Consider the following 27,856-nt stretch of genomic DNA (forward strand, 5'->3'; position numbering starts at 1 on the left):
TGTGTTTAAGTGCTGCCTTGTCCAATTCATTTCAACCCATGTACAACATTGTGATTGAAGGCTGACAAATAATCTGTTGAAATATAAAAATCTAGGCTGCTGTTTATGCTTAGCGGGTAAAGCTATTTAAAAAAGTTTCTAAACTGCTTTGGGTATATAAGAAAGTGCCTCTTACATATATTATTGAATAGATATAAATAAAATGTCAGCTGAAACAAACTTTTCATAAACATAGAGTGGACAAGTCTGATCTATTCAATATCCTCAACGTAATCAACTGTCCTGTCTTTTTTTCCACATTTGGACACTCGCTGTAAACATTTTTGCAAAGTCTGTATGCTCATATACTGCAACACAGATAGGTTTCAGCCACTAAAGACAGTCAAATTTATTTTTATTTTATATGTATCATTCAGAATAAACACTGCAGCTAAAATCTTGTCTTGAGTTGTTTTCAAGTTCTTTGTGTTAAAGAACGCATACAAACTATACAGTATGAAATCAGATTGTCTCACATTTTTAAATATAAGCACAGTGACATTAGACATGAAGCATATTTACTTTGCGTTCTGTTCTCTGTCTATCTGATAAAGATGTTACTTCATACAGGTTAACTCTGAAATCTTATCAAGTGCTTTGATAAGAAGCAGCCTTTCTACCCGGAGTGAAGACAGCTGTCCACTTATGTCCTGGATCTAAAAATGCTCCTCGGTTGAAGGTCCATGTTGCGTTTTGAAAAGATTAAATGATTTATACTTCACTGCAGAGTTTTACTAGACCAGTATGACTTGTCACACAACTATTACCAGCTGTCTCAGTTTCTGATGTTTAGCAACATGATGTGACTTCACAACAAATGCAACTACATACAAATATCTTTGGAAATAAACAACATATTTTTGTGGCCCCAGGAAGTACTTGGACACTAAAAATGCCTGACTTAAATTGATAGTTCCCCAAAAATGAAAACTCTGTCATCACTTACTCTCCCTCTTGTGATTTCAAACCTGTATGACTTTCTTCCGCAGAACACAAAAGAAGATATTCTGAAGAATGTTGGTAACCGAACAGCATTATATTCTATTAACGTCTATTATATTGAAACAAAACCAATGCAGGTGAATAGGGGCCAATTAACAGCATTTGAAAAAACTAGCCTCACCCATTTTTTCTATCTTTGATTATTACATTTTAATCTGAGATATGTGACAGAGCAGAAGAAAAATCTATTGCTTCTGGTTCAAATCTTTTGCTTATGGTTCAAAGGGATTTCAACATGAATGTTGCATTACAGCACATGCACAGTGTTGTTAGCTGTTGGAAAACAAAAGGGCAGTGAGCAAGGTGCATTATGCTAATGCATAAGTGAACAGGCCCTATCATTGCCTTTGAACTCAATACAAACATTTTTGGTTGATTGAGTTTTATGGTCCTGAAACTTCCAAAGATCATTGATAGCAAAAATGATAACAAAAAGGGTTATGAGAAACTTTGGCTACCGTAGATTTATTGATTGAGGTTTGAACTTCATTAGACCTTAGAAAAAAATAAGCTGTTTGCTGTTTTGCTGTTTGAAATAACAGCAAAATTACATTTTCAGAGGACATTTTTTATCTGTTTGTGGATGTTTCATTGTTTGTGATATTCAAACAAAATGTCAAATATTTCAGTCTCTTATATTTAATCTTTATCTATATTTTTACTTAAACACTGTATATAAATCTATAATATTTACAAGCCATCTATAATATGTATGAATAATATATAATAATGTGCAGTATAAACAATTATAGAATTTCCACAAAAATGGTTAAATTACAGACATAAACTTTGCCTTAATTGTTTCTGTAGCTCTGCGGTGGATCATTGTGTTATACGTTTGTTGGTGTGATTTAAGGCGGGTGTCCGATTTCCGAATTACGCTTGTTTAGACAAACTCGGGCCGAGTACCAAAACAACCTTGTAGCCAATCAGCAGTAAGGTGCACAGGGCACAGATGGACATAGGTCGAGCCGAGCGTTCACAAAAGCGAAAGATGGGGGAAGGGGCGTGTATGTTTTGGTGATTTGAACATCAACAACGGTTATGATAAATCGGAAAAAAAACTGTATAGCATAACTGTAAATGTTAAATCCAGGTTCAAAGAGTGCAAATGCAATCAGATGTCTATCTGTCTATCATGTTCTATCATGTTGTTTCATACCTTTACGCGTTCTGCTGGCTCAGGCAACTATCTTACTGATGAAATATTTCTGTCAGACTAATGCCCTTTAGCAGAGAAGCCAAGTTCATCAAGGGTTTGGAAAATCTTAAGTAGATGCATAATGGTCCTTCATTCAACCATACTGGGCTTGATCCTGTTTCCCATCAGGTCCTTTTTGCTCTTTTGAATAAAGGTGAAAATCTCATGAAACAGGACTTTATACTCCGGTAGCGGGGCATCGTCCTGTGCACTTGTGCCCTGAGAGTGTGTGTGTGTTTGGGCAGAGCTGGCGGCGGGTGTTTGAATGGCTTTGTGGTTCTGTTGCACCAACCCACTCTCACAGTGGCGCAGCAATGTGACATATTTTTCCTGCAGGGCCGTGTATTGGGCATCCACCTCGTTCAGCAAAGAGATGCCGTGATGCTTCACATCATCAGCTTGCTTAAAACCGCCTCGCCCATCCTCATTGACAGTGCTAGAGTGCTTCAGACCACACCCCCTGTGCCTGACCCCACCCACTTCTTCCTCAGAGGAGAGGAATACAAGGTCTGGCAGCTGGTTCTGGGTGCATGTGGCTTCAGCTCTGGTGTTCGAGTGCACAATACGCCGTAGCTCCTCAACTTCAGCCTCCATCTCAGCCTGGCGATCCTTGTAGTCTCCCAGCAGTGTCAGTTCTGGCTCAAGTTGGCTGAGGTTGTGCGCCAGAGTGTCCGCCTCCAGCCATGCAGCCTCTCTCAGAGAACGCTCTGTGCTCAGCTCGGTCTGCAGGGAATGAACGGAGCGCAGGAGATCTATGTGCTCCTTCTCACGCAAAGCTGAATAGGAGTGCTCATGGGAATACCTGAAAGAAGTGGAGCGAGGATGAAATTAGAGCAAACATTAATAACATAAGAACACAGGACTGTTAAGAAACTATTAGTGCCTTGTCTTTGTGTATGTCTTTGAGTGCATTATAACGCTACTAAGACTATGTTTAATACAGACATTTTTAACTAAAAAGACTTTAGATGTCGTTCAGAGGAATACTTCTCATGACAAAATGAGACGTGACACTCAAGAACCAATGAGATGTGAAGTTAAGTTACCAACATGTCGTCATGCCATCAATGCTTGAAATTAATTGCATGGTCAACAATGTTATTGTGCCAAACATATTTCTTTATAGAAAACTAGATTTTTATCAAAAAATATTTTGATATGGATAACTTGGACAAAATAATTAATGAGAAGTGCAATTATGAGTCCAGCATAGATGGAAATTCCTTCAATGCTGTTTAAAAAGCGTCCCAGATTGAGACATGAAGAAGCTGGCTTGTAAAATGCCAAGAGAACGATTTTGCAAATTCTGGTCAAAGGGTGACTACCTTGAAGGCATTAAAATAGAACGTAGAGTTCATTTCTTTTAGTCACATAATTCCCACAGATATAACTGTATTATTCTTTGGTTTAGATGAGTTCATTTTTTTTGTAAAATGTGGAAGACTATAAATAAAGGATGAGTGAGTGATTCCAAACTTTTGACCAGTATTTTGACATATACTGTATGTATAGAGGGGTAGTTGATAAATAAATCATACATGTGTCCTGGGCGGACTGGCCATCTGGTGTTCTGGGTGTTTGGGAGGCTTGGGCCACTCATTCTGAGGTATAATAAATGCGAATGCACGCAATGCGAATGTGAATGCAGAAGACACATATGCAAGCCACCTCCCCCGGCCGGCAGACCGTGCATCCCTTACCGTCCGACCATGCACAGCCCAAACCCCCCGCCCCCGAGACAGAAATGGAGGAGGGCCGATGTGGGCCAAAAAAGCCAGGGCCGATTTTTCTTCCAAGCAAAAATTTGAAAACAACACGTTGAAACATTATAAAACTTGTTTTATTTTTAATATTTATCATATAAAACAGCATAAGAGAGATTTATCTTCAATGTTAGTTTTTTCAATTTATTTGCCCTCAAAACATAGGACATATATATTATATGTCCTGACCTATTGTGTTATGTTTATGATAAATCTATAATATATCATATCTATAATATATATGAACAATATACTGCTCAAAAAATTCATGAAAATCTTAAATCACATAATATTTTTCTACAATTTAAACAATCAAGATAAAATGATTGTGCGGATGATTTTGGCTTTCAATAACATTATTTAGTGTATAATAAGTTATGCAATGTAAGCGAAGAATTTATCTTGAATGTTTTGTTCAAATGTTTTGTTTTGTTTTGTTCCAATATGTAATTTAAGGCTTCTCTTAATTTAAGCAGTTCAAATGTACACTGTACATTTTCTTTTACAGAAATCAACTGTTTTGATCCATGGAATTTTCAGGTATTTTTGAAATGCAAAACAAAATGTTAAATTACAGAAATAAACAGCAAATTTACAAATTTTTATTCTACAGTATTTTTCTTCACCCCAGTTGCCGGAATATTACAGTTTTTTTACAGACATTTTTTTCAGTGATATAACTCTAAAATGAAGTGTGAGTAAATTATGAGAGAATTTCATTTTTGAATAAACTATTCCTTTGAAGCACCATAAAAGTGGCACATACGAATTGTGTGTTATATTCTAAAATTTGTGTGAGAAACACCTTAAAAATTTTGGTTGATCTATTCCGTTGGTCATTTCAGCTGTCATTTCACATATGACATATTGCATGTCAAATGTTTCTTGTCAGCTTTAATGACAATGATGTTTGGTCACGATCAAAACACGTTCAATGAACTTTGATGTCTAACCTGCTCAATAGTTGCCATATTTGAATTTAGAGATAAGGGAACAGTAAAGTGACTAATGACTTATATTTCTTATGAAAAGTTGGAAAACTAGTCTTTGTTGGGCTAGTAAGCTTCAGCTTGACAAACATTGTCACTACAAACTGTCAATTCTTGGAAAAAAGCTGTTTTAAGAAAGACTCCTGAACTGTTCCTTGTATGAGACTAATCTATTCAGGTTTAAAAAGGTCATGTTCAGCACAGCAGGCTCAAGATAACCTGTGTTAAGTCTATACACGGTCATGTTCACTGGGATCAGCTGGGACAAGCAGTGCTTATATGCACAATTCTTACTGCTAATCCTCCTATTCCAGGAAGTCTTGTCGGGTTCAACCCCATTCAACTTAACAGAGGTAAATAATAGGAACAACTTTCTGTTTGGATATATGTATACTTTAGACCATAAAAAGTTTTTACATTTTTACTCACAATAATTGTTTGGTCCAGTGTATCTATTGACAAAAATGCAATATACTATATGTGTTCAGAGGTGTAAATACACCTTACTTAATCAATTGTTAAATTTTATGACATAAGGATGAGCTATTGCTATCTACATAGTTTCTATTGTAGTCCCAGAGTCTTTGAGGAGAGAGTTTCGCCAACGGAAGTTCCATTTTTTCACGTGTCGAGCCTTCAGATAGTTCCAGGAAGTTATGTTTTACCTTTAAATGCTTTATTTCTTTAAAAAGATTCATCATAAAATTACGTCTTTAAATGGTTTAAAAGTTTACCTCAATTGTTATATGTTTAGCTGCATCTCCATGGATTACTAGTAACTTCAGGGAAGTATTGAGAGCCTCCATAAACCGCCATTACTGTTAAAAAACTGTTCCATTGGAGTCAACGGAGTTGCCGCGACTCTCTCTCTCAATGGCTCTGTTTAGCCCTAAACGGACAAACTCCTCTATTGTTATGTCCTTCAGGTAAGAAGTGAAAACAAGATGACATCTTTATCCTATGTGAGCTGCTGTAGTGCTTTGAACGGTAGGGGTCGGAGTGAGCCGTTGGTTGCAATTCACAAACTCGCCACTAGAAGCTGCAAAAACCTCCCAATGCTAATTTAAACACATGCTGTGTCCCAATTCGTCTACTTATACTATGCACTAAAAGTATTCACTGTTTTTTGTTATGGAAAGTATATCCATTTCAGTGTGTAGCAAAACAATATCCACTCACTGGGACATTCCAGGAAACGGAACTGGCCGTTAACTGTCACACACTTCAAAATACAGCTCTTCTTTCCATTTTAGTATTTACACATTCATTGTTTCATATGTAATGTTAACTCTGTTCTTTTATTTACTAATTTAGTGAAACATCAGTTATTACATTTAACTAAACTCTGCCTACTCATGGTGAGTTGTGTGTCATATTAGCCGTTACGGTGTGCATCATTCTGCACTTCAAATTTCTACCGTAAGTATTAGACCATCCGGAATCTTTGGAATACTCTTTTCAACATAATATTTTCCAATACTATTTAGGACTGATAGTATGCCAATTGGGACGCAGAAACAGTCTTTGCTAATCCATTCGAAACACAGAATGCTGCAGAATATGACATGTATATATCAAATTATAACTTCACAAATCCACCTTGACAGCTTTAGAACCATTATTTTCATTTGATCTGTGAAACACCATGTTAACAATACCTCTGTTGCAATAAAAACCGTTTAAAAAAAGTCAACCAGAGAAAGGAAGAAGAAACCTTACTTGTGCAACTGGCACTTCTTGCAGCATTTGAGACACTGGACATTATCAGGAAGTGGGGTTTCTGAGTGTGCACTGGCCAGGTTGTGTTCCGAAGAAACAAATTTCTTCATTCCTCGCTGGAGCTCATCCAACTGCATCTGCAGACCATCCACAGTCTCTGTGAGCCTGCCATGAGAGGAGTATACTTATAGTTTGCTTGGTTTTATACAGTCCGCTACATATTTTTATATCCTCAAAATCTGTTTCTCTTACCCTTCAATCTTTTGGTGTGCAGCTCGGTTCTCTAGATGCAATCTTTGATTTTTCTGCTCCAGGTCTCGGGCTGTTAAGTCTAGCTGTTCGTAAACCTTGGCATGCTGATCATTTACAGACCTCAGCAAATCCACCTGTTTGGACAGGTGCTAAAAAGGAGGGAAGGGTCTTAGACCAAAGTTAACAATTAAAATTACAATTTTCAAGGACAAATATCATGTTTCCTCTTAAGGAAAATATTCAGGATTTCTTTCTCAGTGTCAACTGATTCAAAGGCACCTGCACTTGAAAGTACAGAACTGTTAAAACGATATCGATATTAAGATTCATGATAAAGCCACATTTTAAAATGGCCAGTCCTGTCTCGTGACTCAATTCTTTGCATATATGTAATTTATAGTTCTAAAAGTGAAGATAATGGGAAACTGAACCTCTATTTCCTGTAGCTGCTCCTGGTTGGTGGTATACATCTCTTGGAGTCTCTGTTCTAACTCACTGTTCTGCTCCAGTAAATTTTTGCCCAATTCAGCGGCCAAATGAAGATCTGCACAAATAAAAGGAGAAAACTAATTTGTGTTAAGAAATGGCCAGAAAATAAGAAAATAGTCCATACTGTAGCTTATAAACTACATCTAAGCCAGGCACAGTATATCTAAGAAGAAATCTTTTGGTATACAAAACCTATTCCTAGCTTGCTTTCCAGGTCCCAGGTAACACACGCACGCACTCACACACACACACGCACACACAAACACACTGACAAAGAGCAAAATGTTTCACCTTTCATTTATTTCAATGTTGTTTTAGATTTCCAAGAACAGATTAACCCTATACAGTTTGGACATTAAATCAACAATTGTCAGCAAAAGCAATGTAGAGGCCTTCTATTTAATCTTTTTTTTACAATTTTACACTCCCTGACAATATAATTATTACATACAAATTATCTTACCATGTTCGAGATCTTGATGGTCGTACCACGGTTCTTCCTCCTTAATATCAAACTCTTCTTCTATCAAGTCGGTGAGCATTTTCAGTCTTCAAGGGGTGAAATGTCTAGATCTTTTAGTTTAATTTTAATTCAATCATTGAGCAGATTGAATTTAAAGTATTTGCATAATAATCTCAGTGGGACTGTAGAGAGCAATGAATGGATAGAGCTATTCTCTCTCCTCAGCAGCGCGTGTAGGAGGAGCAACTAAACGTATCACGCGATCTCTGTACTTAAATGGCATGGTGACGTATGAAGTAATCTGGAGCTGAACATGCAATCAGTGATACACTGTATGCATATTTAGCCTTCTGTATGTCTGCAGGAATGGTTTTGTAAAACCCTTAAATATTTAAATACTATATAAATGTATATTTATTTATTACACATATAAATATACAAACACTTAATTGTGTATTTGTAGTTAACCTGTTCTTATCATATTAACTATTGGGAATGTATTTCCTTCAGGCGACCTTTGAGCTTTTTGTATAATGTACAAAGTACATTTCTGATTATTTTTATTGTGGTTTCATGAATAGGCTAGCGGCGAAATCAATTAGTCAATGTACACATTTATTGTAATTTGGTTTACAATATTTATCAGAAATCAAATATTGCTAGAGCTGTGTATTCGTTACAATGTTACCGCCATCTAGTGGCAGAATTGCATATAAATCATGTGTAGAACGTGTGTTTTCTGACGGACTTTTTACACGTTACACAGGAAGTTAACGTGTGACAGAAGACTCGACCGATTTGTGGCAGAAAATGTTTGTTTTGCGGATTACCATTAACAATGATTTCGTCCCATAAATCCGACCACACCCTCAGGTTTGTTTGTTTGTCTGTCGGAGTGGGGGGCTAACGTTAAGGGTGTTTATTATTGCACCAGGTAATTGTTCTTCACTAGTGTAGAGGGCATCATCACAAACCGGTCACAGTAACTTAGCTCTGTCTCTAATATGTGTCATCCACAGATGAGGACGCTGATCTTCGTAGCGTGGGTGTTGTTTTACGTGTCATTTCTTTTGGCGATGAGAAGGATGTGGGCTGGGAAGTACGTTCGCAGTCCATTTGCTCGTAATCTGTTCTTGAACATGGTGACTGAAAGTGAAATAACTGGACACGAAACCCAGAAAGTAAGTCAAGTTCTCTATATTCGTCTACTGATGACGTTTGAATATTATTTGTCCTTGTTTAAACTAGAAGACAGATCTTATAGGTTGTTGAAATTTGCATGCACTAAAAGTAACTTACTGTAGTAATTTAGACATAGCGTACCTTCGCCATGCTGTGTTACCTTTGAATATTTACATTGGTAACACCATGACATGTTGGAGTACCTTGTAAATATCATAACAAACATTAAGTGCTTCGGTGTGTATCAAAATACCTCTATATTACTATTCGGAGACTGAAGATGTACCCGTCACAAGGACCTTCTATAGTAATAACAATAAATAATACTTAATTACAAGCAAACAACCCACAACCTAACCCTAAACTTCCAGTATCTGCGTTGTTTATAAATATTACTCGGTAATGTGACATATTTGTGTAATTACCCTGCAACAAGGAGACCAATATAAATACCAACATACAATAAAGTGTTAAAAAATGAATGCATAAATTGTTACATTCATTCAAAAAGTGTTCAAATGTAAGTGTTACATTTATTGAAGTATTTAGAATGTGTTTGGTTCCAATCTCATAGTTTTTCCATTTAAATATTTAATTTATTAGGTTACACTACAATATATATTTTTAATTCCACTGAATTTGGCACATGATAATCCCTTGGTATTAGATGGCATCTTTAAAGTACTTTTTTGTCAAAAATCTTAAATTCTTAAAACTTAATTATTGTATTTCTCTTTTCTATTGTCTTTCTTTCAATTCTTCTTTTCAGTGGTACCACTGCTCTCCGGATATGCTTGGAGAAAGGGTCCGATCTTTGTTTGTGCAGAGCCATTTGGATGCTGACACAGAGGCTTTTCTCAGCAGAAGTGTTGAGAAATCCACTTGGCTTTTTACCCAGCTGTACCATTCAATGTTCTCCACCATCTTTAGTCCTGTGATGTCCCGAACGTCAATTAACGGGTAACTACATCCTACCACTTTCTTAAAAGTTGAAGACTTCTTTTTACTTTCATAAAAATATAATGGATTTGGTGTTTGTCCACAGCTTTCTGGGACGGGGTTCCATGTTTGTCTTTTCTAAAGAACAGTTTCAGCGTCTGCTCCAGATCAGCCCGGAATGGAAAGGGGAAAGAATGTTGGATTTAGGAGCGGGCGATGGTGGTGTCACAGAAGTGATGGGTGCCTATTTTAATGAAGTATATGCCACAGAGGTCTCTGCGCCTATGAAATGGCATCTCCAACGAAAGCAATACAGGTAGGGATTTCTTAAATTTCACTCTTCTCCTTTGTTTCTTAGCATTTTGCACACTGTAAAATTGACTTTCAAATTATGTTAATTTGGCAGCTTGTTAGGAATCGATGAATGGCACAGAACTGGCTTCCAGTACGATCTCATAAGCTGCCTTAATTTGCTGGACCGGTGTGATGAACCGTTTAAACTGCTGAGCGAGATTAAGAAATCGCTTGTGCCAGGAACAGGGCGGCTCATCTTAGCGGCTGTTTTACCTTTTCAGCCATATGTGGAGACGGGTAAGATGATCGGTGTAACCAAAATTTCCGTGCAATAAATTTGTGTCTGGCATTAGAAGTAGAGTGGGATTAACAAAAATATATCAACAGATGTAGCACATGATACATCCTCAGGTAAAATATGATAACTTATTTCTTAATAATGCTGTACATTATAGCTTAGATTACATATAAAATGCAAAACCTGGTGGTTTGTGTGATTTTTGTATTATTATCATTTGGTCAGGTGGGAGTTGGGTACGACCCAAGGAATATATCAAGATCAAGGGGAAGACGTGGGAAGAGCAGGTGACGCACCTGACGACTGAAGTTTTCCAGAAGATTGGGTTTGATGTGGAGGCGATCACACGGTTGCCGTACCTGTGTGAGGGAGACATGTACAAAGAATACTACGTGCTTGATGATGCAGTATTTGTGTTAAAACCTCAGGATTAAAGCTGTGCTTATGAGAAACTTGTGGCAGCGCCACAATCAATTTTGGACAAGTTTGAATTTTAGACAAATTTAAACGAAAGGCAATTTTTTAAGTGCAGATCAATTAAGATACTTGTCTGCAGTAAATCTCAGGAAAAGCAGACCTGTGAAATCTACAGTGGGTCAAAAGGATTTTTACTGTAATTGAACTGTGTTTTACAGTTGGTTGGGGTCTTGGGGACCAACAAACAGAACATATTAGTTTTGTCAATATGAAGGTATTAAGGAACTCTACATCTCATACTGTGGTTCTGTAAGTTACACGTGTGCCTGTCCTATAATTTTTTGAGTTTTTATTTTTTTAAGACCCTTTCTAAGATCTGAAAAGTTAATAGTTGCACACCAGTATGTCTGTGTCATGCTCAGTTAATTATCCTAACAAAGATTTTTAAAACTACTTTAGATCAATATATTGTAGAGGCCCTCATTTGTTTTGTTTTATTTTCAAAAAAACATAACGAAGAGTCAAACATGACACTTTGTCACATACTATGTTTAGTGATACTACTGTAATAAAATGTTCTTAGTAAACACGTTAGATGTGTAGACGTGAGTGAGACGAGAGTATTTCATGTTGATGTTAAATATATGGGTGTATTAAAAAACTACATGAAGAAAAAGGTTATGTTTAGAAACTATACATACATGCATACATACAATGTTTAATTACTATGTCAATTAAAAGCAGCACAACAATTCTTACTGTTACGTTTGAATTTTGTAGATACAAATTTTTCCCACATTATAGTAAATACTAGTAAGAGTTTATGTACAATCCTGGTCTGACAACTTTAGGTTCGTTTGGATAGGTCTAAACTAATTCTGTTGAAAGGTAGATCCTCGTGAACAGGAACCGACACTCCTGAATCAGCTGTACAGAAGCTCCACACCCTTCACACAAACACCATAGAAATAGAATAAACACGTAGAATGGCAATTTATATTATAAAAATGGGCGGGGCTTAGCGGCCCGGCTGTAGTATGTAATTGATTTCTTAAATAGAGCAAACTAACAATTATTTACGGTTATATTTCTACAATATGTTTTCTATTTAATGGTTATTAAAGTTTCCCAGTGTCATTATTTGTAGTAGCACGTAAACGACGTTGGTCACATGGTCTTTGTTACGTTTCTCTGCCCAACCAAACAACAATCGCTTGTGATGAGTGCTTAAAACTTTAATTGTTTTATATCCGTTGCACCTGCAGTTATTTTTTTTATGTCACGCACTAGTATATTGGAAAAAAACATTTAACTATCATATTTGTATTCGAAATAATATTATACAAGACAAAATGCGCGCATGGTTTCCGGGCCGCCAAACGCCCCCTATAGAAAGCCACCTTGTAGCATTGAAACCAGTAATCAGCTGCATGCGCCGCCCAATGATGAACTCTGATCAGCCAACCCGCTGTCAGCCCGTAGTGAGCTCTCATTGTGTTGGCCACGTACCCGGGCCACGTCGCGGTACTCTCCCCCTCGCCATCTTTCAGTCGGGAAAGCAATCTTTGCTGTGGGGGAAACTTTAGCACTGCAGAGCATCGAGCAGCTTGTCATCCAGACACGTTTCAACCAGCTATTCGTCAGATCTAAAGAAACATGAACATATTCAGACTGACTGGGGATCTGTCCCACTTAGCAGCCATCATCATCCTCCTACTGAAAATATGGAAAAGCAGGTCGTGTGCAGGTAGGTGGGTTGTGCATTGGGACACTGACTCGTCTGTTGTACTGCGGACTGTTTAGGGATTTCTGTGTGTGTATTTTGGATCTTCAGACTTGGTGGATGTTTATGTGGCATATCTGTGCAGCTAATCTGCTCATTTGTTTAGTAAACTCTTGCACTAGGCCTCGTTTGACATAAATAGACTCGATATGTCTGTGCTGGATAACATCTGCTTGTGTTATAATCTATTGCATGCATCCTCATTCTGGAAAAGTGATGCGTTTGCGTTTACTACGCATTTGCTAGACGTACTGTATCACCGCCAGTGAGCTAAAGTTTCTTTATCTTATAGGATACATGAGATAAATGTCAAGCTTGAGTCAAAAACATCAGTGATTTAAATAGTGTTAAACCCTGTTCAACTGGTGTTGTGGATCATGTGTAGGTTGTCAGGCTGTAGACAACTTTGTGTCTTGATTCATTCATTCTGACTGCATGCTCTGACCTTCTGACGTGGCAGCAGGATGTTACTACAATACATTACGACAATTAGGAAAAACTAGCTCTTTTTTATTATGGCTGTATTTTAGTAGAGATTATTTTTAATATTACTATTATTATAAAAGCATCGAATATGCATTCATGAAATAGCTTTTTTTTATAACAATTTAGCCCAATGGCTGCTAAGGAAAGTGAAAATGTTAAATGGGGTTTAATGTAGGTCAGAAACTTAGTTTTTGTATATACATCTTGTGTTTAAGGAATATCTGGAAAGAGTCAGATTCTTTTTGCCTTGGTTTTCACCACCCGCTATCTGGACCTTCTCACTACATTCATTTCCTTGTACAACTCCTTCATGAAGGTAAGGTTGACCTGACACTTAAAGCGATAGCTTCCCCAAAACATTTAAATTACATATATGCTATTGGCAGATGTTTTTATCCAAAGCGACTTGCATTGTATTATACTAAACAAATGACAATTCATTCATCATTTACTCACACTCATGTCTTAACCGGCAAGACTTTCATCGTCCTGCAGAACACAATAAAAGACATTTTGAAGAAAGAATGCATCCATTGCCTTCCCTATTTATGCTCACAAAACCACTGAGAAATTTCTCAAAATATCTTTTTAAATTTTCCACAGATATCATACAGGTTTTGTTACATTAGTGTGAAAGAATGATTGCAGAATTTTTGTGTGTGTGAACTATCTTTTTAATCTTAAAACTTCAAAGAGTTCATGCCCTCACGAAAATGTTCTTAAGACAAAATATAAGAATTTTCTTAAGATAAATTATACGAAGTTCGTAAGAACTTGCAATAGAACTTGCAAGAAAGTGCAATTCTCAAACATTTTTTAAAACATTCTCAAATATTTTCTAAAGAACATCTTCATTTTTGTGGTAAGTATTAAATAATATGATTTAACTGGCTTGCTCGTGTGGTAACTGTATATGTTTATCTATACAATAAACTTAATGTGTGTAACAAGCATATCACATTCTTATGTAGTCTATGTATGTTAGCATGGGATATGTTAAATGCATGCTAGCTAATAGCCTATGTTAGCAAGCGTAAAAAAAATACTTATTATAATATTCAACATAAGACTTGTGACCCTCTCTGTTTCGAGTTCAATTGGTCCCAGAATAGTTTAAATAGCACTATAATAATGAAAGCTAAAGTGAGCTAGACCTTATTATCATATCAAAATAATTATTCCTTAATGGCAAGTAAACATCAAAATTATGATTCTGGCTCAATACAATACATGTCACATGTGAAACAACCAAATACACGTTTTAAACCATTAAGCTTTTGAGATTTAAGAAAACCGTGAGGCTTTCTTAATTTTAAGATGATATTTACGACAGCTTTTGTTTCGAAAATTTGGATTGAATTAGAATTTAAGAGAAAACATGGTAGCTAAGAATAGCTTTCATAAGAATCTTTTGTTAATCCGGCCTCAGGTCTAAACTGTTCTGCACTGAATGTTTTATAAACAACATGTTACACAATGTTTTTTGCATGTCCCGCACACAGGTCTTCTACATCGCATGTGCCTATGCTACAGTATACCTGATCTACGCTAAATTCAAGGCCACCTACGATGGCAACCACGACACTTTCAGGGTGGAATTCCTGATCGTCCCAGTTGGAGGCTTGGCATTCCTTGTCAACCATGACTTCTCTCCTTTGGAAGTAAGAATGGAGGAACAACCTTCCACATGTGTTAATCAATATTAAACCTGCTCAATACCACACATTTAAGATGCATTTGTTATATGTTTTTATTGCAGATCCTTTGGACCTTTTCCATATACCTGGAGTCTGTGTCTATCCTTCCTCAGCTTTTTATGATCAGCAGAACTGGAGAAGCAGAGACCATCACCACCCACTACTTATTCTTCCTCGGTCTCTATCGAGCACTTTATCTCATTAACTGGATCTGGCGTTTCTACACTGAAGGCTTCTTTGACATGATTGCCATCGTGGCGGGGGGTGTTCAGACAATCCTGTACTGTGATTTCTTTTATCTCTATGTAACAAAAGGTGAGTTTCTGTTTGAAAAACATTAGGTGTGCTTGTACTTTTCTCCTTGAACTTTGACAGGCGCTGATCTCTCTCAGAAAAAGTCATGTATATATTTTTGATATTAAAATATTGCCCTAATATGCAAAGCGTTCTCGAAGTTAAACATTTGTTTGTTGACTTAGGCTGAACAGTTTAAACTTTCTCTATAAGTCTATAAATTAATCAATGCTGCAAAGAGCTTTCTTTAGTTTTGCTTGATGGAGACGAAGCATTACAGTAAAGGGATTATCTTTTTATCAGAAATACCCAGCTCTGTCTGTTAATGATAAAAATTACATGTGACTTAAATGGATTAGATTAATATACCTGCTAATATCTCTGCTGTTTTACGAGTCAATTCTGCTACGTGCTGTAATATGTGGTAAATTTACCCCAGAAAATGCAGCAGGCTTGTGGGATTTTATAACGATTGACCATTTTACTGAATTGTTCTAATTTGATAGATGTAAGCAGTAGTTAATGTCTAAATAATGTGTATCTTTTCATTTTAGTGTTAAAAGGAAAGAAGCTGAGTCTGCCAGCTTAAGTGCCAAAGATGGATTCCCTGGGAGTGCATTGAGGGGCCACAGGACACAAAGGACGATGCCTAAAACAGAGTGCAAAAAATCCATTCATGTTCTACTCAAGCCCTCTTTTACATACAAGTGATCTGGGACAGTATTGGATTAAAACAGTGGCTGTATCACTGCTTCCCCAGTCTTCGGATTGCTGTTTTAGGCATCTTGTCTTACCTGTTTTTATAAATCTGTATAAAGGAAAACATTATAAAAAAAAACTATGTGAAATGTGTTACTATGATTTGACTTGATGCCTCATAATAGTTGAAAAATGCCTTGAATCTGGCAACAGTCAGGGACTGATTGTTTAGATGAATATTGATTGCTTGTATTTTCAACCGGATTAAATGTAAATGTATTTTCTAAAAACATGCAGGATTGATATTTGTTGGGCATTGCTTTTTATAGTAAAATTGAGCAAAAACTTTAATTTTTCCCCCCCTCAGTCAACTCCTTAATGCAATAATTCTTTGTGAAACAAGGTCAATCATGATACAGTGGCTTCCCAAAAAGTTGTTTGTACCACTTGAGCTTAATTTAAAAAAAAGCGATCTAAATTTTTAATATGTGGGGATTTCCTTAAAGCAGTTCAACATTCAGGTTCTAACCACTGTCTGTCAGCATACAGTATACACTGCCATTTTTACTGTCATGGAGTTTTATGAACTAACAAAGGCATCTCGTCATGTTAAGTTTATAAGCAGTATGTGTTTTGAAAAGTTTTATTAGTTTTGGCATGAAAGTTCACCCGGAAAGTTTGATTCCACAATATTGATAATTTATTCCCATTGGTGTATGATGACAGGATAGAAATTGCTCAAATGATACAGGAAATTAAGTTTTGTAGCAGATTGACTTGGCCAGTAATGCTCATTTATATCAACGTGATGTATAATGATCATGTTTGTTTCAAACCTGTAAGTAATATGATGGAATGGCTATTGACTAAGCACACTTCATTTATAAATACACAACTTTATTGTTATTTCGATAATTACCACTTTATTTTTTTGTATTATTTCATAGTCAAAAGTTTCTGCTTTTTTTAAATTTTGCATGATGCCACACCCTCAAATAAAAATTTTATGGGAAATGCTTGTTTTGTAAATGTTAATATGACATTAATATTACATATTGGTCCAATAATCTTGGTATACACTCAAACATATCTCATATATATCAGTGTGTGATAAATGATAACATTTTATGATTCTACTTACTAAATGTTCCCTTTATTTTTATATGATAACTAAATTTAATTAAGCAATTATACATAGGTAAAGTTTACGTTTAATTTTAAATAATTGTAATTTTTACATTTTGTAAAAGTGGACGCAGCGAAACCAAATGCAACTCATAATATACGGTATGTCTACGGCTTGATAATGTCAACATGGAAAACTAGTTCTCTTTTTCCTTTTACTTAAAAAACCTCTCGCCGTGACATTGCATTGCTGGTGTCCCATTCGGAACTTCTGTTGTAAGATTTGTATTTCCTACGGACACATTTTTGCGTTGCACAGAAACAGGAAAACAACAAAGGGAAGCGCTGCTGTCTTTCTTGTCAGACCTGTGTAATCATATGAATATGAAATATATTTATGTCCTAATATCAATATCCGAAGAGCGATAACAAACTGGGAAAGTTCTAACCTTACGTTGTTGTAATGTTTACTGTCGTTCATTACTGTGTAAGAAAATCTAGATTTCATTTAACGTTAGGTAAAAATTGAAACGGGCTGTTCCCTGTTCACCTGTCATTTGATTCGGCTCCTCTGATCTATCTCAATATGACAGGCTTTCGCTTTCAGATTAGCTAGCAGGCAGACGCAAAGAAAAGCTGTTTAATATCTGGACAGATAAATCTCGTGGTCTGGGCGGTGGCTGGATTTCGCAATCCAGATTTCATTAGCGTGTGGTCAAGATGCCTGCTATGGTAGTGTTGGGACGACGATGGCGGATCGCCAGCGACGATCTTGTGTTTCCTGGTGCCTTTGAGTTATTTATCAGAGCTCTATGGTAAGACGCATACTACCTACTGTCATTTGCATAACATCTGTTGTTTATCGAAACCCACTTAATTCCCAGGGATATTTTTGGCAAACACAACTTTATACAAATATGACTTGTAAGTAAAATATTTATTCATACATGTGCCGTTATCACACTCAATATATAAATGTAGGGAGGCAGGAGAGAGAGAGTTAATTGTCCAGTTGTGGTTCTTGAAGAAAAATGTTCTATAGTGCAAATCTAATTATAATATTTTGTTTCCTAGGTGGATCGGGACCTTAGTTCTATACACCAACCATAAAGGACGTTTTGACTGTCAGGGTGGAGCGGTTTTGCATAATTACCTGGTGGTTCTTCTTGTTCTGCTGGCTATCATCATCTTGACACTATGTGGCATTGTTTACATAAGTGCTCAAGGTATTTTCTACATTAGACAACACAAACAAAAATTGTGATTTCTTTATGTTTGTGATGGATCGTAATGAATGTAATGCTGCTGTCATTTGTGGTAGGAACCATAATGAATCCAGGGCCTCGACGCTCTATGCCAGCCCTGGTGTATCTCCGTGCTGCCCTGTACATCCCGGAGGTTGTATGGGCCTGCCTGGGGGCCGTTTGGGTATCTGACAGTAGCACAGGATGTAAGCCAGCTGAGGTCGGAGCTGTGATTGCTGCTGTTATTTCAAGGTAACTAAAACATCCATCATCAGCATATATGTAAATATATTGGTGAACGTTGCCATGTGGGGTCAAATGCACTGTAAAAACACACTAAGACAGTGCATTTGCTGAATGATTTTAGCTTTGTAAAACTGTAAAGATTAAAAATAAGTCTAGATAAACTCCTTGACCGTCCAATTGACTCGTCAGGTATTAAACCATTTAGCCCATTGACCACTGCTGGTGACCCATTTCCAAATCTATTCTTTTAAAGGATAAAGTATGCATTGAATGATTTAGCAATCTAATGATGTCACTGTGGTCTGTTGTTATTCTCCTCAGCTGGGTCATCCTTCTCTCCATGGTGGTGGGCGTACTCATAGTGTTCGACCCTCTGGGCAGCCAGAAGCCGGCTGCATTGGACCATCATTCAGGCTTGAGAAACCTGGAGAGCAGTGAATCCTCTCAGCTCTTTTACCGCGCACGCACGTTGGCTGCACGGGTGTGGGAGAGTAGGCTACGGTTGCTCTGCTTTTGCCTGCCTCAGGATGACAACCACCGTGCCGCATTCTCTAGCATCTCTAAACTGGTCAGCGGCTTCTTTTTGGTTAGTGACAATCTCTGGCCGTATTTACTACCTAAATGGAAATTGTACAGAAATGCTCGAAATGGAAGTCTATGGGGGAAATGTTGTATGCTTGGCTCATTCTAGGTGCATAATGTAATGCAGTCTTTCACAATGCTTGTCAGTTGTCCCATACAACATCATATGACGTACCAAATAATGATCATCTTGCAGAAGGTAATATAAAGATAGTTTTATATAACTTTAGAACTAAGCGCCATCTTGTGTCTAGGATACAGACCTGGTACCCAGTGACATTGCTGCTGGTCTGGCACTTCTTCATCAAGAACAAGATAAAATGGAACACTGTCGAGATCCTGATGAAGTTATGATCCACAGCCCCTCATCCCCCATTGTAAGTTTGCATTTTTGATGTGACCTGGCTCTGATCACAGTAAATATGAGATGGAGATTTTTTGCAATCGTTAAAAGATAAACAGTAAAATGTCTTGCAGTTTTTTGTAACATTACAATATACAGTTGTTTTTTGTGTCTTTGCCTAGAGAGAAGATCTGGAGGTCGAACTGGAGAAATCCGCTCACTTTTTGCAGTTTGCTGTAGCGGCGTATGGCTGGCCATTGTACATCTATTCAAACCCCCTCACCGGACCCTGCAAACTCAGTGGAGGGTGGTGGGTATAAAATAGACATTAATTGACCGAAATGTACACAAAAAAATGTTTTGGAGAAATCTAAATTACTTTTGCAATTCCATTTAGTGCACCCAGTGCAAAATAAATCATATCATATTTTTTAACATTGCATACGATTTTATAGATCAATACAATTTAAATAATTTATGTATTTATAAATAATATTTAATTATTTCATATTTAATAAAAAAATTCAGTTGTGGGAACCGCCATGCAGAGTATGACCTAGTGGGAGGAGACACCCTTGGCTGTCATTTTACTTCTATCTTGCAAAGCACAGGACTGCAGTATAGAGACTTCATCCACATCAGCTTTCATAACCAGGTGATGTTTCATGATTCTACCTCTTTTCAACTGTGAGGTACTGGGCTTCCTATCAATTCTTGACAGCAGAAAAATAAGTTTTGGGGCAGAAATAATGGTTCCACTCAAACTCTCAAAGCTTGTTTACGATGTCTTTATTGTTTACAAATATCGTTTACGAATTGAATGCTATACATTTTGTGATTGTCATAAGATTAAGAAACTTTATTCTATTATCATTAGCGCTTTTTACTGCTGTACTGCTACTTGTACTTTCGTTATTCTATTTTTATATTTAAATATGTTTAAACGCACATAGTTATGTCATAAAGACTGAACATATATAACTGGATGTAGTCAGTTGAGATTGTAACCAGAATAATTTCGGTGGGAACGTGTTGATATTGATTCAGAATTCCTGCTTTTATTTTGCAGATCTATGAAATCCCATTTTTTGTGGCATTAGATCATAAAAGAGAAGCGGTCCTGGTTGCTGTCAGGGGCACTCTTTCACTTAAGGTGAGTTATATTTTGAAGCTCAGAAAATCAAGAGGTAAACAAACCCTTATTGACCTAAGGGTTTTTGTGCAAGATGGCCAAGAATGGTATTTCCCTAAACAAATCATTTTCTTGAGTTTTCTTGAATTCCTTTGCAGATTTTAGTTTTTTATGGGTCATGGGGTTGTTAAAGTAATTGTAAATCAACCATTTCAGGAAATTAGCTCACTTAGGATTGAAATGGTCTGTCTAGATATTTAGAGATACAGCATTATTTTATTTATATGTGACTGCTTTGAATGCATGTATTTGTAGGATGTGTTGACAGATCTCTCCGCTGAATGTGAGAATGTCACTGTTGAAGGCGTGTCGGGAACCTGCTATGCTCATAAGGTAAAAAACAATCAAAATCTAAATTGTGTAATTTATTTAAATAATCATATTTGGTGAACTGAATACACAAATACAAATCGACTTTAACCTGTGATGAATGATACACACAGATCTCTCAGTGTGTGCAGGTTGGTTTGGTTTAACTGAATAGTTTTTTTCTGCATTGCAGGGCATATCTCAAGCTGCAAACTACATCTACAAGAAACTAGTCAATGATGGTATTTTGAGCCAGGCGTTCAACATTGCACCTGTGAGTTTACACAACCTATGTCCGGCAGCTTACACGTCAACCTTCAACATCATTCTCAGTGGATTTTCTATGATAGTTACGTATGTGTGTATTTGCAGGAGTATAAGCTGGTCATCACAGGACACAGTCTTGGTGCAGGAACAGCTTCTTTGCTGGCTGTTCTTCTACGCAGCACACATCCCACCCTGGAGTGCTATGCTTTCTCCCCACCAGGGGGACTTCTGAGGTATTACAAATCTCCCCTTAATATTTTCAATTGGACTTAATAGAGCTTGCATTTACTGAAATCAATGTATTAAACTGTGTTTGGTAATAATACTGTTACTGTGATGGTCCTAAAAGCTGATTTATATTTAGTCCTTCATCAGGTGTGACTTACAAATGAGAAACATTGAAAGGTATCATATTAGCAAACAATACTCACAAGACCACAATAACAAAAGCTTGAGTAGACCAAGTAGAGCAGAAGTAGAAAATAAAGAAAAGAGGAACAATCATTTATTGAATGTAGAATGTATTTATAGGAAGGAACCACGTGTAAAGCGGTTGTACTTCATTTTTTTATTTATTCATTTTTGGAAGCTGCTTTCTTCCAAAGTGACTTGCAAGGTTTCCTGGGAATCAAACCAGTGATCTATGGTGGTATACAGTTTTGGAAGCGTATAGAAAATATAAACTGTAAAACCTTTCATATTTTGATTTCCAGCTTAGTTTTTGGTAATTTTGGTGATAAAATTATACTTCACATGTCTCCCTCCAGTAAAGCACTGGCCGATTATTCAAAGCAGTTTATCATCTCAGTGGTGTTGGGAAAAGACCTCGTTCCAAGGTGAGATTAAGTAAAATTCAGGCAGACAATTATCTAGTTTTATATGCAAATGTAATTGCTTGGATATATTTAGAATGCCGCTTTCTGTTCTTCCTTTGAGTAGTAATGCTAACTTTGTGACTTCTATTTGTTTTAGTATCACTTCCTCAAACTAATCACCTGATTTTCCCATTTAGACTGAGTATACCAAACATGGAAGATTTGAAAAGAAGAATATTAAAAATGGTGTCTAATTGTAGTAAACCAAAAGTAAGATGAAGCAATAAACAAACAAATTTCCTCTTTTTACCTTGAAAATATCAGTACTATTTTCAATCATTTGTTTTCTTCCCTGTCTCTCAGTACAAGATATTAATGCGTGGCTGCTGGTATGAGGTGTTTGGAGGAACCCCTGATGATTTCCCCACAGAGATGGAAAACCGTCGAGAGGAGGTGCTAAATCAACCGTTGCTAGGAGAGGAGAGTCTGTTAGTGCAGCGCTCATCCACCTATCAGAGTCTGTCATCGGATGACTCGCCCACCCTGCCTACCCACTTACCCCTGTACCTGCCTGGACGTATCATGCACGTCACAGAGGAGGGTCCCACACGCAGGTAATAAGACCAAAGCAAAATATATAATGTAAAGTAAGAAACGATTGTTACTAGAACATTTACCTAAGTAGTGGCAAGACTTTATTCCCTGTTTATTAACATTGAATTGTTTAATAATGATTTTTATGTTTGCTAAACTAAATGCAGCAGAGTAAATGAAGTAAAGTAGTGCTAGCTTGCAAAATTATCTGTGTTGTTTCTTTTGATCAAGTCAACGTTCTGCCTTACTAACAGAATTTCTCTCTTTTCATAGACACTGTTTTTCTCAGGTCAGGTACCGCGCTGAGTGGTCCAGCGAGAAGGCATTCCGAAATGTTCTGATCAGCCCAAGGATGATCGCCGATCACATGCCCGATGTTGTTCTTCGGGCCCTGCGCAGTCTTACCCGTGACCGCCCGTTCGCACTCTGCCACTCTTCCATGAGCAACAGCCACCTGAATGTCATTTGAGCTCTTAATATCTGGGGTCTGATCTTTAAACGGACTTTGCTACATGCACAAACAGACTCTTGGGAGTATGACTGTGTTGGACTGCTTCCTCTGTCATTTTATTTAGAGCATATAAGCTCTTGTGTATTTATTTCTTGTATTTATTATGCCATTATAATGTGCTTGTCTGCTTTTTAATGGCATCATGAAATTTTCATCACCCCATCGGAACAAACCTATATGTGACATTTGAAATGCCACCTTGCTCAACCATAAAAGAAAAAATTGTATTGTTCAAGATGGGCAGTTTGGACTTGAAAGAGAAAAAATGCAGTATTGTTAATGTACTGGTTGTGTGCAATTTTTGTGATTTATCTTCGCCATATCTGACTTGGGTTATTGGAAATGAAAGTGAAATAGGGACGGAATGTAGATCATTGAACTACATCCTTGATTTAGATTTTGATGCATGAGGCCACATGCATGAAAACATTTCTTGAGCTTCAGGTGTGTGTTTTCATTTACTTCATACACTTTTCAGTTAAGTTACATTATGCAAAATAAATATGCTGAAGAAGAAAGGCCTGTTTCATTTTCTATAAAGAAGTGAGACAATGAAATTGTTAAGAGCATGTTTTTTTTTTAACAAAGATTTCATTATATACATCGTCAATGGGGTCCACACATCTCAAAGAGACCACTACTATAAATGTATTTTTTTTATTGTTTTCTAATCGGTTTAAAAAAATGACATTTAAATATGTACATGATTGTATTTTTTGTATGTTTTTGATTTTTAATAACAACCTGCACCCAAACTGTCTTATCCATTTTAAGCAAAACTTAAAAATCTGTTATGAAGAGAATTTCGACTTTTTCTACAAATGAGTTAAAAATGATGTTACACACTTTTACTTGATTTATTTTTATTCAATCAGATCAAAAGGATTTTAAGATCATGAGAAACATTTCAGTCAAGTGAAGGATGGTCTAATGTTGTCTATGTGAAAATCAGGTGTTGCCACTTTAAATAAATTTGTTTGTATAAACAATGATCACCCGTTGATTACTTATCGCATTACTATTTTCATTGTGGCATGTGTATATCATGTATGTGCGACCAGCTGCCAGAACAAGTACATCACAACAATCGCTTAGTTGGTGGGCGCCGTCAACTTTATACAGGAATACTTTCCCCTCCCTCGTTACCGCCCATCCCGCGTTTCGAGCGTGACGTCATCACGCGACGATCAGATCCACTACACTTCTCCTGTCGGGACTGTATTTAACAACAATTCCGTTTAGTGCAGATTACCCCTTTCAAATATGTCTCCGAATACTCGGACGGATTAACTCGGTAGTGTAGCAGATTTGTTTTCACTTTATCTTCAAGTCCTTCTAAAAAAAGTTACTCGTAAATGTAGTCGTACGCTAGACGTCGCGAAGTAAATTGATCTCGGCAGTTGCCAGTCTGACTGCGGGCGGCTAGCGCTCGAGCTGCCGCTAGCCTGAGCCTCTTAAAGTCCGACTTTTTAAAGAGCTCGAGAGGGGAGACACAAAGTAAACATGGAGTTAGAGGACGGTGTCCTATACCAGGAGGACCCGGGAACTTCTTCCATGATGTCCGAGAGGGTGTCCGGGCTGGCGAGTTCAATCTACCGTGAGTTCGAGCGGATGATAGGCAAATACGACGAGGACGTGGTCAAGGAGCTCATGCCGCTGGTCGTTGCGGTTCTGGAGAACTTGGACTCGGTCTTCGCCGAAAACCAGGTGCACGAGGTGGAGCTGGAGCTGCTGAAGGAGGATAATGAGCAGCTTGTCACGCAGTATGAACGGGAGAAAGCGCTGAGGAAGAGCGCCGAAGAGGTACAGACAAAAACATTTGGCAACATGGGATACACTTGGCCACTGGTTTAAAAGTTATTAAAGTCACTTGTATGTAGATGCTTAAGCAGGGAGAGTAGAAGTCTTGAAAGCACATTGTACTTATTGAATACAGATTAGTGCGTTTAAGTTGCACACAAGTGTATGAAGTCATCTGTTGAATACACTAAACCTAATCGTTTACTGCCTTGCTTTGTTAGTATGACTCAATGCAAAGTCATAAACATATTTCCTCCAACCCTGCCTAAAGTCCTCTGTTTATATAATTTAAACATTACAGTAAGACCATTATTGTGTGGTGCTGGATTCTGGTTCCACCACAGTTCAGTAATGTTCCTGGAATAGTTCATATACTCTTTTCCAACTGTACCGAACAACATTTTTTTCTGAAGTTCATACGGATAAATTGACGAGGATATTATCCTGTCAATTTATCTGTATGGACTTCAGAAAAATGTTGCTCAGTGGCAACCTGGAGTGAAACCCTACAGAGTCAGACGAATACAGACCCATTATGTGTTTGGACAGACTCAAACATAAAGTTTCCAATGGTCACTAATGTCATTTCTGTTTGTATGCGTCAAGTCATTACATGTACAAAGGGCACTGTCACGGGTCATGATTGCAGGTGTATATTGCACATGGAGTTGCTGGAATACAAAGCGCAAATAAGCTGTCAGATATGTCTTGTAATGTTATGTTTCCTAACTGCAAATTTTGTCACACGATAACTGTATGAGACACGACTAGAGTGTCTTCTGTATGTAAAAGCACAGACAAGTGAACCCCGCTGGTACTGTCTGTATCTGTGGATTTGAACACAGATATTTTAACAGCACAGTGAAAATATAAAACCGGGTTGTTTGTGCCATGATGGGTTTACAGGTTGTATATTTCATCTCTACTTGAAAATATTTGCTTTAAGAGGAATGTGTCCTTAATCAAAGGACGGGCCTTCAAATGCCTTAAGAATATTTGCTGCCCAGAAAAAGTTATGGATATTTGAGCTATATTACACATATTCGATTTACTGTAACCTCAATAAACTCCTTGTGTAATTTTACGGTCTCAGTATTAAAAAATGTACCAAGAACACTGTAGGCTTGTATGTTTGGATATGGCAGTAACTAAATTGCTATAGTATTAAATTATTTGTCACATACGTGGCTTTGCCAAAATTAGTTATTTTATAGTTATTGTTTCTTACATCATTTGCTAGAAGTCAAAAACTATAACATTATGCAATAAGTCTCTGTTTTTGTTAATCCCTTTCTATACCTATATGGAGATGTGAAAATAGTTATACAATCATATTTAAAGCTCCAGTCATTGTTCAGTGTTTCAAGTACAACTACTTGATGCCAGTGTCTTTACTTCCTACTCCGCAGATGTCTGCTTTTTCAGAAACCCATAGTTGATCTACTGAATAGAACTATGCCAGAGAGACACTAACCTCCTTCTGTTCACTCTCAGTGTGTCCTCTTTTGATATAAATCTGTACGAAATTGCTCCCCTCTGAGATGGATTAATTTTCAGGTCATGTAACCTTTTGTTGAAGCATGCTGAAGTGAGGATCCTGGCGTATAAGCATGTGTTTTGCTTTAAACTCTAGACTTTAGTTTAGCCTTTTTTGCCTGGACTACCCAATCCTACCCACAGGGCATCTGTGGTATCACAAGAAACGCACTCCTGAACTCCTGTTGTGTTTTGTTTTGTTTGGGATAGTGACATATACAAAACATATGCAAACATGGACAAAGAATCATTAACATACCTAGATGTGCAGACTGAAATAATTTCTATGTAAAATCCGGATTACTGTCATCTCAAGATGAACATCTACTTTTAAAATCCATTAAATCAAGACAGTATGCCACAGTTACATGATAAACCAGTTTGATCGCTGTTGCGGCGCCTTGAATAAAGCAATATTGACTATATTAAGCATATTATGTTAATCAAGCAAACTTTGAACAAGACTTTGAAAAACAAAAGTGTAACGTGTCATGGCATGTTATGTGCCTGTTTTGAAAAACAGTGGTTAGCTGTAAATATTAAATTACATATGTGTCATGTAGAAATTAATGCAGCTGCTTGATTAAGCGAAAACTAGTGTTATCTTGAGACAAGGGGACATGTAAACCTACATAAACACAAAAACAGAGGCTAGGGATGTAAAATGAGACATTGTGTATGCAACGTTCATGTCGGCATTTGCATACTTTTGTGGATGTTTCTGAGTCTGACCTAAGGATTGCAGCATTAGTGTTTCTAGAACGTGGAAGGAAACATAAGGGAAGGGCTTCAAGTGTACAGGAATTAAGAGCTTCCTGAGTTGTGTTCTCCAGTCAGGATACTGGCTTAAGTTTAGACACATTAGTCAGGCTTCCGAGTGACTTCAGAAACCTTACAATGCATTTTCAGTCCTGTTTTCACTAGGAAGTTGAACACAAAAGCCTATATAGCACCGTTTCCGTATAAAGAACTTGTTAAGCCCCTGTATGGTTCTTCAGCGGTTCTATATAGCAACAAAGTTATCACAAAGAACTGCTGAAGAACCACTGAAGTACCAAAATATTGCTCTAAAAGTGGTTCCCCTATGATTACGAGCCAATAACCCCTTTTAGTGCTATATAGCACTATTTTAGTGTAATGATAAAGATAAAACCATAACCACTAAACCAGAGTGACATATTATTCTTGAAATGCTGGTTTCCCAATATATGCTTAATGCTAGGAAACAAGGCATATAGTGTTTACATTTATGCATTTGACAGACTCTTTTATCCAAAGCGACTTAC

General features: G+C 37.1%; 5 protein-coding genes across 8 annotated transcripts in view; 4 read left to right on the forward strand and 1 right to left on the reverse strand.

Annotated features, from left to right (window-relative positions):
• Positions 1 to 492: 492 nt before the first annotated feature.
• cdr2b (cerebellar degeneration-related protein 2b) lies at positions 493 to 8,128 on the reverse strand. The gene is made up of 5 exons (XM_056771121.1): positions 7,918 to 8,128; positions 7,397 to 7,509; positions 6,966 to 7,114; positions 6,714 to 6,878; positions 493 to 3,044 (listed from the first exon to the last, which is right to left on the reverse strand). Exons 1-5 carry the CDS (start codon positions 7,994 to 7,996, stop codon positions 2,333 to 2,335), a joined length of 1,218 nt encoding a protein of 405 aa, XP_056627099.1. The 5' UTR covers positions 7,997 to 8,128; the 3' UTR covers positions 493 to 2,332.
• Positions 8,129 to 8,661: 533 nt separating this feature from the next.
• On the forward strand, positions 8,662 to 11,641 carry mettl9 (methyltransferase 9, His-X-His N1-histidine). 3 transcript variants are annotated; one of them, XM_056771126.1, is made up of 7 exons: positions 8,662 to 8,790; positions 8,937 to 9,098; positions 9,869 to 10,059; positions 10,145 to 10,354; positions 10,445 to 10,629; positions 10,720 to 10,743; positions 10,856 to 11,641. In XM_056771126.1, exons 2-7 carry the CDS (start codon positions 8,937 to 8,939, stop codon positions 11,062 to 11,064), a joined length of 981 nt encoding a protein of 326 aa, XP_056627104.1. In that variant the 5' UTR covers positions 8,662 to 8,790; the 3' UTR covers positions 11,065 to 11,641. The 3 variants fall into 3 exon arrangements, with proteins under 3 accessions (XP_056627104.1, XP_056627103.1, XP_056627105.1); XM_056771125.1 differs by having other exon boundaries at positions 8,695 to 8,851; XM_056771127.1 differs by lacking the exons at positions 8,662 to 8,790; positions 10,720 to 10,743 and having other exon boundaries at positions 8,922 to 9,098.
• An 895-nt stretch (positions 11,642 to 12,536) lies between these two features.
• kdelr2b (KDEL endoplasmic reticulum protein retention receptor 2b) lies at positions 12,537 to 17,020 on the forward strand. Its single transcript, XM_056771136.1, has 5 exons — positions 12,537 to 12,794; positions 13,532 to 13,632; positions 14,819 to 14,977; positions 15,076 to 15,328; positions 15,862 to 17,020. Exons 1-5 carry the CDS (start codon positions 12,704 to 12,706, stop codon positions 15,894 to 15,896), a joined length of 639 nt encoding a protein of 212 aa, XP_056627114.1. The 5' UTR covers positions 12,537 to 12,703; the 3' UTR covers positions 15,897 to 17,020.
• A 439-nt stretch (positions 17,021 to 17,459) lies between these two features.
• daglb (diacylglycerol lipase, beta) lies at positions 17,460 to 24,226 on the forward strand. 2 transcript variants are annotated; one of them, XM_056771113.1, is made up of 16 exons: positions 17,460 to 17,618; positions 17,725 to 17,946; positions 18,206 to 18,357; positions 18,453 to 18,627; positions 18,943 to 19,207; positions 19,458 to 19,580; positions 19,729 to 19,856; positions 20,075 to 20,201; positions 20,616 to 20,699; positions 20,994 to 21,071; positions 21,241 to 21,321; positions 21,420 to 21,547; positions 22,082 to 22,150; positions 22,327 to 22,399; positions 22,493 to 22,743; positions 22,997 to 24,226. In XM_056771113.1, the coding sequence occupies exons 2-16, from the start codon at positions 17,852 to 17,854 to the stop codon at positions 23,190 to 23,192; spliced, it is 2,025 nt and encodes a 674-aa protein (XP_056627091.1). In that variant the 5' UTR covers positions 17,460 to 17,618; positions 17,725 to 17,851; the 3' UTR covers positions 23,193 to 24,226. The 2 variants fall into 2 exon arrangements, with proteins under 2 accessions (XP_056627091.1, XP_056627090.1); XM_056771112.1 differs by having other exon boundaries at positions 17,460 to 17,946.
• Positions 24,227 to 24,409: 183 nt separating this feature from the next.
• The window catches only part of spag9b (sperm associated antigen 9b), a 44,692-nt gene continuing 41,245 nt past the window's right edge, over positions 24,410 to 27,856 (forward strand). The window contains 1 exon segment of the mRNA XM_056771088.1: positions 24,410 to 25,037. Coding sequence (XP_056627066.1) covers positions 24,738 to 25,037 — 300 coding nt within the window. The 5' untranslated portion in view covers positions 24,410 to 24,737.

Source organism: Triplophysa dalaica, chromosome 17 (genome assembly GCF_015846415.1).
Source record: "Triplophysa dalaica isolate WHDGS20190420 chromosome 17, ASM1584641v1, whole genome shotgun sequence".
Lineage (NCBI taxonomy): Eukaryota > Metazoa > Chordata > Actinopteri > Cypriniformes > Nemacheilidae > Triplophysa > Triplophysa dalaica.